We start from the raw sequence: 12,046 nt of genomic DNA, 5'->3' as shown, positions 1-12,046 counted from the left end.
GGACCTGCCAGGCAGGTTACCTTAACTGGAATCACTGATCACAGCTTGATTACACTTGCAAAATATTATTTAACATATTTGCTGGCATATTGTGATGTAAGAGTGTAAATAATTAAAAATAAACACCGGTTGTCCTTGCTTTTGTGCTGTTTACTTTGCAGAACACTGAATTGTTAAAATTAGCAGTCTTTGCATCTTTAGTGTGAATTAACGAGATTCTACTGTAGCTGAATTTTTTTTTGGTTGCAATTTCCTCCTTAGGAATTGCAGTTGGAATAATAACAGCTGCTTAAAACTCCTGGGTGCAGGTTTCTTCCTTGTTAATGATCTGTTCACTAATGATTTAGTATCTCTAAAGAGTTCCCTTAGCTGAAATTCCCCCTCAGCTGTGGCACCTTTTTTGTTCCTCCTTTCAGTTTTCCATCAAAATAGAAAATGGAGAGAACCAAAAATTCTTTAACAGAGGCAGAATTTGTGCCTGATATTCATACATCTAAATTTGCTGTAATATCTCAGCTATTTTCTTTTTGGAAATGACTGATATCTTAGATACTTTTACATAGTAAGTGCAAGAAAATACTCCATTAAATAGCTGCATTTTTTACTTCCTGGTGAAAAAGTTACTGTCTTGTTGTTTTGGAGTGAAAAAAATCTAGGGAAATTAGTGGATCCTTACTGAGAATGTACCATAAGAGTTTATGTTTATTCTTATAATTATAATATCATTCCTTCTGTGAGCAAGACTGCAGATAAACCATTTTCTTCATCTGAATGAAGCAGCAGCTTGTAGTGTGCAAAAAACTGACTTATGGAATGTCTGATATATTCATCCTTTATTTGAGGCTCAATATAATCCTTCTTGTTCAGAGTTGGAACAGAATTTGCTGGATCTCCTCACCCCAAAAAAGCCAATTTTATCCAGAACACAAAAAGGACTTGTTCTAAAATGTGTGCTTGGAGCTTTGGCTTGTTTGCTCCCCTTCCCCTCCTCTGGGATAGCTGCCTGCCAGGCTGTTCCTGGTCTTTGGAACTTCGGGAATGAGGATGCTTTCATTGGGGATGCAAAAAACTTCTGAGGCTGTGAGAAAAATTCTGGAGCTCTGTTGGGATGTGTGATTCACTCAGGGTGGGTACACAGGGAAACAGTCTTTGCCTCCTTCAGTAACAGCTGGATTTAAGGACAGTGAATGGTTCTCAGATCCGTGCTGGGCACGGGTGATCCTGTTCAGAAAACTGGGATTTCAGCTTCTTTCACAAGAGCTTCAGGACACAACACACACGTGGCCATAGACATGAAAATCACCTTGTAAGCACAGCATGTTCTTTTCTTTTAGGAAAATAAAGAAGCTGAATATGAGAAGCTGATCCTTGCTTTAAGGAAAGAACAGAATATTTATTCTACTCTAGTGAAGACCTTCAAGGAGTCAGATAGGTAAGTGCTTCTGTTTTGGGGATAATCTGAATTCAAAGGGCAAAAGTCAGAGGTTGTGAAAAAAATGTACATCTTTACTGGAGATTAGTTTGTTCTGGCCAGTTGTTTTTAAGCTCTCTGAAGCAGTCTCTAAAGAGAAATATTTATGTGAGTTTCCATTATCTAAATTACTTAAATGTTTCTGAAAATGTTTCTTTTCAGATTGGAATCTCAAATAAGCCCTGTTTTTAGGTATCAAAGTAAGCAGCTGGATTTTCCATACTTAGGTCTTGTTTTTTGGCATCTGTTGTAAAACCAAATTGTACTGAACTTTCGTGCAATGGACAATTTGCCATTTTTTACTCCTAAAATACAGATAATGCTTATCTTAAAAGTGACACTGTGATAATTTTGATGAGAATATAAATATGTAAGATTTGGGAGAAGGTTAAACAAAACAGAATAATTGAAGTTTGCATAGTACTCTTTCAGTGTAAAGCATTGAAAAGAGTAGCAGGAGCAAGTGGTTTTTAACCTTTCAAAATCAAAGAACACAACAATTTAGAAAGAAATCTGCAGCCTACTCTGTATCCTGTTATTGCTTGGCAGTTGAGAAAGAGATATTATAATACAGAAAATTCTTAGTCTGTAGACAGATGAAATTTAAATGTTTTATACAAAATTTACTGTTATAATTGCAAATTTCTTAATGAAGTATTTAAAACATTTCAGAGCCAGCTTCTGAAAGCAATGGCTTATACCTGCCAGCTTTGGAGGAATGTTTATTTATATTTTGCAGTTGTTTTATAGGCCACTATAGTTTGGAAACCATAAAGAGAAGTAGCACTAGCCTAGATGAGATTTGTGTGTGAGTTAATCACTCAGCAGCAATGCCAGCTTGTGCTTGGCCACAGCTCAGGACCTGCTTTAGATAGCAGAAAAAATACTAACGAAAAATAATGCTAGCAGTCAGCTTCTGGAGGTGATTTCTGATTTCACATGAAGAGTGGGAGCTGGCAGTGGATCCTGCTCCGTGAGGGGCTCCACACCTGTGCAGCAACGACAGCAAAGCAGTGTGGGCCTGAACCTGCCTGTTCCTAGAATGCCTTTCAAACAAGGAAACCCTGAACTGCAGGTGGAATCCCTGGGCTTTTGCAATCAGCTTCTGTAGGATCAGGATGTGTAGTCCTTGTGGGTCTCAGATTCAGTCAAAGAGAGAAACGGAGAGTTTCTAGCCAGGCAGAAGCCTGGGAAAGAGTTAGAAAAGAATATGAACAATTCTTTATCTCTCTTATTATTCACATTATTTAAAATTAAGTTCTATCACTATACATCAAACACTTTACACCAATAATATAAGTTATTTTCACTTCAAAACCAATAAAATTAATCCTCACAAAACTCTATGTAAAAAACAAATATATTTTAAATAAACCAGAGTTTTACTCTCAGCAACCTTCTAATCAAAGTCTTCTCATTCCTGTCCTGCCTCAGCAGCGACAAGTCCTGATCCTCCCTGAGGTGGGATTTTGGGATGCATGGAGCAGTCAGTGCCTGTTGTGCCATGGCAGCTGAGGAGCACAATGAGCCAGGGCTTGGAGCTGCTCTTATCCCTCCATCTCCCACTTTTGGGGGCTGGAAACTTCATCAAGACTTGAATCCTAAACTTCTGGGGAATGGGTAAACAAGCCCTGCAGACACACAGATGAGGAAGCTGGGTTTAATTGCCATCAGCAGTGACATGGATTTTGGGCAAACATCTGTTTTCTTGCTGACATCTTCTTTTAGGCATTATTTATTTTAAGCAACCTGGGTGCTTATTTTTCAAAATGAGCTACTGGATGTCAAGACCAAGACATTCCTTCTCTCTCCAAGAGGGGAATCAGTGCTTGTTCTTATAAAACCTTTAACTCATGAAAAGGAGAAGAAAATGTGCTTACCTGGCTTCTAGTCATGTGTTGGTTTGGTTTTACTCTTAATCTTTTTTTGTTGAGCATTTAAGAGAGCTCTCACTTCAAAGAAGCTCTTGTATGAGGAAGAATTGGTTAAAGCAGTAGTTCCTTGTGCAGGATCCCCTGACAACAGCACACTTGTCAGGAGACTGATTGGGAGGCTTTTCATACATGTAGCCTTTTAATTAATGTGCATCTGCAATACTCTGTTATTCTCATGCAAGTGTGATGTGCTCTGTGTTCCTGCACAGTCTCCCATCAGGTGGATTGAAATTTTTTTAAAGATCCTTGAATTCTCTGTCATTTATTACAGTGGCTTGGAAATTCTTCAGCAGCTTAATTTATCTTAAAACACTAAGTGAAATAAATGCACAAATAAATAATACAAAGAGTTCAGTAACACCCTCTTATTTGTTTTTTATTAAATCAAATTTATTTCATTTTATTGCAATTTCAGGTTGGTTTATTTTCAGCACTGAAATCTTTTTACAGATTGATCAGAACTGCCTTGTTGAAAGGTGTGGGAAGATGTAGCAAGGGGCAGCTGATTCTGGGGCCTGAGGGGCAGCTGGTGCTGAAGAGCTTCAGAAGCAAAGATGCTTAAAGATTAATTCACCACAACAAATTATAAATTCAAAGTTTGCACATTTATACCCCCATTGTGGTAACTGAGACAATTGAGACAATTTAGAACTCAAGGAGTCTTTTTACAGACTGTGGATAAATGAAGAAATAAAACAGTTAGTTGTGTCTGGGTCCTATTTTCAATGAAACAGGATCTTTTGATATTTTTCCTAAGTGCAGGATTAGATTATCTGGTGCAGCTCTGTGGCAAGGGAACAAAGTTTCCATGGTCACCACATAATGGAATACACAAAGCCATCAGCATTATGTGATAATGATATTTTTCTGGCATAGTTTTTAGAAGATAGTAATTTAGATTTTCCTTAAAAAGAACTGTTCAGAAAGAGGCTGCTAGAAGAGCTCTGTCATGGGGAAGCTGATTTAGGCAGCAGAGCCCAAAAGAGCAGGAAAATGCTATGTATATAAACATTTAATCTCCTCTTTCTATGTAGGGATTTGTTTGTGCTTATGCTTCAGAGTGATGGAAGTGTGGGATGAAACCCAGCCATGGGGAATGGGAAATGGGTGCAAGCCTGCGTGGAGAAAAAAACCAGTGCACACCAACATGTTTTGAAATGAATCTCAGAGATTTATTTGTCCCTTTTTTTTCCCAGTATAAATAGCTTGCAAGTGGAACTGAACAACATTTTCATGTTGAGAAAACAACTGGAAGAAGATGTTTTAGGTAACAGGAATCTCCAGAAGATCTTACAAGATCAGATTAAGGACATGAAAAATCACAAAGGTTTGTATCCATGCCCAGCCCAACCTTCCTCTTGCACAAAAGGAAAGTGGTTTTATTACAGTCAGTTTGCTGGCATGGAGAAAAAATATTTGAGAATAAAAGTGGTGTGAAAATACTTATTTTTGAAAGATGTGAAAAGATTTCTTTTTGACTTTTTGTACTGCAGCTGATTTGGTTGGATTTGTAACAGAATGTCTTGGAGCAATCAGGGCACATACAGAGGGACAGTTTCTCTCTTTCCATGCAGCAAATGTTAGAAAATCCATGGCAATTCTACTGCAGGGATAATTTCATGCTGCCTGCAGCTTTGTACCCACAGAATTTACTGTTTTCCACAAAAGTCAGAGATTCCTGACCTGGAATCCCTCGGTGCCCATGGGATCACTTTCTGACCATGGGGTGTAATTACTTCCCAAAGAGTTTGTGGCTCAGGCACAAACAGAGATTATCTCATCCTAACACAAGTTTTTCCAGAGAAAAAAAAAAAAAATACCCAGAAGTTCTGTTACTTAGTAATTCAGAAAAAGTAGAGCTTTTAAATATAGCTTAGCTTCTGGCTTTTTTGCTGTATGTCTTGGGAGGTGTTTTTAGTATATTCTTAGATATAGAAAAGAATAATATAAGTGGGTATCATTAAATAGTTTACTGCATATGTACAAGATGTTACTGTTTTATCCCATAGGGGATATATAAATAACAGTAAAGCCTGTTCACTTCCCCTTTCAACTTAGATTTTCAATTTTAGCATCACTTGACAGCTCTGATAAGTGACAAAAGGTAAACTTCAGCTGTTTCAGAGTTTCCAACCTCAAAAGCCCAGAGATAATCAACAACCAGGGTGGGCCAAAGGGTCTTGTGGATTCTCCAGAGTTCTCAGGAGCTGTTGTGCTGAGGGTGAGGCTGCTGGGAATAAAGGCTGAAAAATTAGTAATGATTTGTGACTTTTAGGTCCTTGCAGCAGCCACGGGATCAGTGTCAGAACTGGGAGCAGGATTTTCATGTCTCTTCTTTGTCCTAATTCAGTTATGTTTTCTCCCTATCTAATGAGATTTATTTATAGAATTGACTGTTGTTTATATTGTAAATAAACAGGTGTTTATTGAAACATAAATAATTCCTGCAGTTACAGAGGCAGTGAATAAGTAACTATTTTCCAATAGTTATATCCAGTTCAATTACTGCATTCTTTTGACCCAAAAGTAAAATAAGTTAATTTACTTTGTCTAACCTGGCATTTTTCCTTGAGACCTTGAGTTCATGCTCATAAAACTATAGTTAAAATAGAATAACTATTCATGCCTAACTTATCCTTCCTAAAAGTTCTTTCTAATTGTAATGCTAAATATGTAAATTATAGTTCAGAATTACATTCACAACTCGTGCTGATAACCACAGAAAATTCAGCCACAGAAAATGCAGCAAGTCTGTGTGACAGAAGCACAAAGAAATATGAGGACAAATTTTTTTCAATTAAACAGAAAGCTTATTTTGGGAATGAAACATTCTAACTGGCCTCCCACAGACTTACTGGAAGGTTCTTATTGGAAACGTCCTGTGCATTCTGTGCTGTGTTTTCCTGCAAATGGACTTTCTGAAATAACCTCTGTCCTTGGCTATTTTGGCAGATGAAACTCTCTCTTTCTGTGGAGATCAAACATCTTATATGAGTATCTGTTTAGGAGAACAAGACCATTTAAGCCTTCAGATAGACCATCTGTCTCTGGAAGAACTTAAAAAAAAGGTATTGATCTTTTTTATTACTTACTCTTCCTAATGGCTTAATTCTGCTTTGTTTCTAGTTTCTGTATCTCTCACAGAAGCATTTATTTAGGTACAGTTGGGTAGTTCTGAAAGGATTTGAAGTTCCCATCTCTGTGGTTTGTGACCCACATTTATGAACCATTTAGACTTTGTTACACCCTCGGGTTTCAGAATCAGCTGAAAGCTGAGGGATTTGCAGCCAGGGTTTTGTGATCTTGGACACCTGCACTCAAGGTTTTGACTCAGTACAAGTTTCAGACTTCATCTACATCAGCTCCAAAGAAAGGTTTTGCCTTGAGCATCCCACAATGTGTATTTCATGCACCTACATTAATCATGGAGGTGGTAGTTTCTATACTCTATATTCTGTACACCACACTCCATCCCAGGATTTGCAAATCTTTTGGTAAATAAGAGATGTCATAAAATAACCCTGAGGTGAGTTCTCTATTGTGTGTTAGGAGAACTGAAATTCCCAGAGATGAAATGTACAGACCAAACAATAAATGAGTATTGGAGTTCAGAAACTTCTTCTCTTTCTCCTGATCCTGTGCAGAGACATCTGATCCATGCACCAGTTCATGACAAGGAATAATTTTGAATATGGTTGGTTGGGAGTGAGCATAATTGAAGTTTTTCTGTTTCTCAGGGACAGCTGAATTGTAGGCAGGTGCTCATGCTCTGGAGGTGGGTAGTCTGAAGGAAGGAAGTTTGTCTTACTTGGAGCAGGTGTCCCTAAAAAAACCCCAGATTGTGCCCATTTGGGGTTTCACCACTTTTATCTCTGAGCATGTTCCCTTCAGAAGGCTCAGGGACACTCATTAACAAAAGATATTTATAAGCAATTTCTTACTGGAAAAGGGGTGTGACTGAAAACTGACCTGGTTTTCCAAGTGTATTAATTGGTCTGATCAAAAGATTTCACTTTTTTCTCCAAACATTGCATTCTTGATACATTTCATGGATTTCTGGCCACGAGAGTTTTGAACCCAAGTGCCTAATCAGACTCTGTGTCTGTGAAACTGCTCAGAATGAGAGTGGTTTTTAAAGGGCGTTGGAGAGAGGAGAACAGCTTGTTCCTGAATGCTGCTTCTTTCCAGTAGTGCTGTTTTTTCTTGCATTAAATGTTTCTTTTCAAATCAGCTGTTTGTGTGAGGTGCCCTCAGGTTTGTTCTTGCTACTGAGTTGTGAAACTTGTTATCTAAACTTAATAACTGACTGTGAACTACAGTGTTCCAAATGAAGGTACCTTGAACAATAATTCACAAATAAAGAAGCATGTTTCCATACCTAGAGAGATTAACACAGGGCCAGATACACAAACACAGGCTTCCAAATGTGCAGTTTGCATTTAGCTGGAGATTTATCTGCCATCATTTGTTTTCCTACTAGTTTGGATGTTACCAGTTCTGCTTGTTCTTCCTTTGGTTATTTAGGTTACTGACCTGCTCCTGATGGTCAAAGAGCTGCAGTCAATTAATCAAGAACTTAAGGCAAGACAGTCTGGGTGTTGCACAAAGGATTCTCAAGGGAAGGAAGCACTGGAAATACTAAACCACAGAGAGGTAGGTTTTCTGTTCTAAAGCAGTGAGTCTGATTCTCACATCTCATCTGCCTTGTGGAGCCGTTTACATCAGTGCAGGAGTGTAAAGCCCTTGGGGCTGAGGTTGCTAATTCCTTATCATAACTTTTTAAATTAATGATGTAAACAACTTTAACATGTTAGCACGACAGAGAAGCTGCTCAATGCAAGTGTTCAGTGATGTGTCAAGTTGATTTTAGGGAAGCAACATACTCATTTAAATATTAATTGGGTCTGTGATCTATTTGTTTTGTCGATTGAAAGGGAGGGAAATAGTTAATTTTACAAAGAAAGCAATATCTTAAAAAACATTTTAGTTATTCCTGAAAGTCTGCTTGCTATTGCATAGTCATTCCCAGGCTGTGTCTAATTATTTAAGAGTTTCCTTCAGATCTCTGATGCATCTTCAAAATACAAGGGTTAGGTTTAGCCAAAACCTGAGGAATAGCACTTCAACTCACCTACACACGTGGCTATTTCTTCATATAGAATAAAGAAGTACATGAAGAAGGGGCCAGACTGTAGTGAGTTGCTGAGAGGTGCAAAGAAATAATCCTTGCTGGGATTTCCCCAGAGCTGGGACTGTCCTCAGCTCTGGGGAAGGAGAGGCCTTGGCAAAATCCTTGCACTGGGAACATTTTGGGTGCTGGGTCCCCACGTGGGTGAGTGGTGAAGGTTGTTCAGGAGGTTCTGGAAATTATTGGAAAGTATTACTTGGAATGTAATACTTGGAAAGTATTACTTGAAACGTGGCTGGTTTTGTGGCTTTTGCTTTTAGTTCCATCATTGTGCAGAATGTATTGAAGAAGAAGAAAAAATATAAAAGGAATGATGATGGTGCTGGTACTTTGTGTGTTGAATTTCTGAATTAAACTCAAAAGAACAAGATTAGAAATTAGTTTGAAGTCAGTTCCATGCAGGACTGACTGATTCAAGAACTGTGACTGTGGAATTAATGTTTTTTCTGCAGAACTCAGGAAAAAAGCTCTTGTCTTTTCCTGGATGTGCTGCAGGTATACTGGGACAGCCACAAAATATTTTTGCTTCTTCAATTTTAAGACACAGTCATGCTGTCTTTAATTGAAGTATATTTTAAATTAGGAACAGACCTTTAGGTGTGCTGTGGTTTTATTGAAATGGTGAATTTTTATTTGTCACTGAGAGGTTTGGGAGAAGAGCTGGTGGGTGATCCCTCTCCGGGTGCCTGCGCTCTCCATAATTAACATTTTTAGCAATTTGTCTCGTCATCCTGCAGAGGGCTCTGCATCCCCGTGGATGCCACAGTGAATTCCAAAGGAATTCCTGTCCTGTGCCAGGATTATCGTGACAGGATGCTCTGTGCTCCTGCTTTTCTCGACCTGACAGCTGCATACAGGGCTGCTCACTGAGGAAGCTGCAGCATCAGATGTAGAATGACACAGAGTGAAGCTTGTAAAATGTAAATAAACCTCAATATTTTGGGAAAGGAAATAGGAAAGTGAAATATGGATTTTAATCAGTGCCAGGATGACTGTAGTACTATGGAGCTCAAAAATGAAAGGATCTTTAGATAGAAGTTTTTAGTTCAAAAGCTATTTTTTTATCAGTCGTGGCAATAAATGTATATTGGGTTATGGGTGTGACAACAGTGTGTTTTGCATATTAACAGCCACTCTCAAAAGCCCCCTACATTTTTTTTAGTGTTTTTTGAGCTGGGATTTGTTGGCAGATAGTGCTGGGATGACGCTGACATCTGTGTTGTAAGAGGAATTTGGATATACATGGGAAAAGGGATCATCCTCAGGTGTTTAAAGTGCTCCCATCCTGCTTTTCCTTCCCAAAGGCAGAGCAGAAATGAGAGGAATGTGCACGTTGGTGCCTCTGCAGGCTCTGACAGCCCCTTGTCCTCTGCTCCTTGGCTTCCTGTTGGTGCTGGGAGGGAGGAGGAGGAGAGGAAAAGGTTGTTTTTGTGCTGTCCTCTGAACATCTGCCTTCTCAGAGAGGAGCAGCCTCAGTGGTTTCAGCCTTCAGGGCTCCGGGGAGCTTTGCAAACCAAGCACATCAGTGCTTCATTTAGGAAAAACACTCTCCTGCTTTTCAGTCTCCACGGAAATGCTTTAAAACAGGCAGCTTATTTTTGGTAGACTTATCTTTCTGGCCTTAAGACACTTATTTTCTTTCAATATTTTGTTGCACATGAGGTTATATTCCTTGGAGTACAGGACATGTCAGCCTCTCAGACACAGGACCATAGGAGCAGGCTCAGCCTGCAGTGATTTATTGTTGCAGTGTATTTACAACCTGTTGGTCTTATGCAGTAATTTCGTTAATGAATCCTCACTTATTAAACCAAATACTAGCCTGGGAAAAGCTGATACTAAAAAATGTTGACCCATAAAAGGTAGTTGCATTGCATGGATAAGTTATATGTGCAAATAAATTTATTTTTTATACCTAAATGTAGTGTTTGTCCTGAACCTCCACAGGGAAGATTCAACCTAAAGAGTTTTTTTTTTTAAATAATACTTAACATTATTGGACTTTTGGCATCCCACGATTGCAACAAAAATTTTTTTTGTAATGCATGCCCTTGTTATATACTCTAACCCCCTCTGTGTCTTTCCCCAGTTTTCAAATTGTCTTTACTCTGTGTTGTCCTACAAAACCAAGTCTGAGTGAAAATACCAAGATAACCCAAACATGACTTGAAAGTCAGTTTTCCATATAGAATTCTAATTGTAAAATGCAAATATATTAATACTCTCAACCATCCAGTTTGTGCCTTTTAAAATTCATACCTAAAACCATTAGACTTGTTTATATGCAGGGGGTTGGAAGATAAAAGGGTTTTTTTCATTAATTTCATATATATGTATATATATTTTTAATCTATATATGTATTTATATATGCATACATTCAGTGCATACTTGATTAGAAAATCAAAATCAAACCACACACATCCATTCAATTCCCAGTGTTCTGAGGATGCTGAGCTAACTCCATCCCACACAGGTTGGGATGCTGTGTGTCAGGGCTGTGTCCTACCCATGGATTAGGCATAATTAGAATTTCCAGAGGAGCCACAGAGATGCTCCAAGGGCTGGAACCCCTCTGGAGCCAGGCTGGGAGAGCTGGGGGTGCTCACCTGGAGAGGAGAAGCTCCAGGGGGAGCTCAGAGCCCTTCCAGGGCCTGAAGGAGCTCCAGGAGAGCTGGGGAGGGACTGGGGACAAGGGACAGGACACAGGGCATGGCCTTAAGATGAAGGAGTGCGGGTTTAGGTGGCATATTAGGAAGAAATTTTTCCCTGTGAGGGTGGGCAGGCCCTGGCACAGGGTGCCCAGGGAAGCCTCTGGATCCCTGGAAGTGCCCAAGAACATCCAGCAAACCAAAGGGATTCTGCTCCTGCTCTCAGTGATGCTGATCTCAGGGATGTCAGGGACTTGGGTGCTGCTCCTAAAAAAGCTGAGTCCTCCTCCTCCTCTTTGCTCAGGCAATGAGAGATAGGTTGGGTTCTGTGGGAAATAGGGAGTAAAAAGATGATTTGGCACCGTTTGCTGCAAATGGGCAAATTTAGGCATAGACACAGCAGATTGTCACCTTCAGTGGCACAGTAAATCTTTCTAGTGTATAGCTAACCACATGTGCTTGGTTTAAAAATAATCTATTTCTTGAATGCTGGAGAAGAGCCTAAATTGTGTAGCAAATAAAAAATAAATTCTGGAAATTGGAAAATAAAATAGGCAGAATGGGGACATGACTGAGGATACAGAGTTCCTTTACCATGATGGTAATTAAATGGTTTTTATATGTTCTATAAATTCTGAGGAAGAAGGGTTAAATAAAAATGAAGGGATGTAGAAGATAAAGTTTCACTTTATTTGATATAAGTAATTCCTGGGGTTTATATTAATTTTCTTTGATCTTCTTGAAGGGATCTAATTCAGTGTTTGTTACTTTGTATTACAGGCTTTTTTATTTTTCTTTTAAGAC

The 12,046-nt window shown here is 38.9% G+C and overlaps 1 protein-coding gene across 2 annotated transcripts in view; it reads left to right on the top strand.

The window, feature by feature from the left end:
- Positions 1 to 12,046, top strand: part of CDK5RAP2 (CDK5 regulatory subunit associated protein 2) — a 70,517-nt gene that overhangs the window by 23,491 nt on the left and 34,980 nt on the right. For both annotated transcript variants that reach the window (XM_030286455.4, XM_030286453.4), the window contains exons 15-18: positions 1,335 to 1,432; positions 4,602 to 4,732; positions 6,358 to 6,473; positions 7,930 to 8,058. In XM_030286455.4, coding sequence (XP_030142315.4) covers positions 1,335 to 1,432; positions 4,602 to 4,732; positions 6,358 to 6,473; positions 7,930 to 8,058 — 474 coding nt within the window. The remainder of the gene's footprint in view (positions 1 to 1,334; positions 1,433 to 4,601; positions 4,733 to 6,357; positions 6,474 to 7,929; positions 8,059 to 12,046) is intronic.

The sequence above is a fragment of the Taeniopygia guttata genome, chromosome 17 (genome assembly GCF_048771995.1).
Source record: "Taeniopygia guttata chromosome 17, bTaeGut7.mat, whole genome shotgun sequence".
Taxonomy (NCBI): domain Eukaryota; kingdom Metazoa; phylum Chordata; class Aves; order Passeriformes; family Estrildidae; genus Taeniopygia; species Taeniopygia guttata.
Note: the sequence above shows the minus strand (reverse complement) of the source record. Positions and strands in the feature narration are given on the sequence as shown.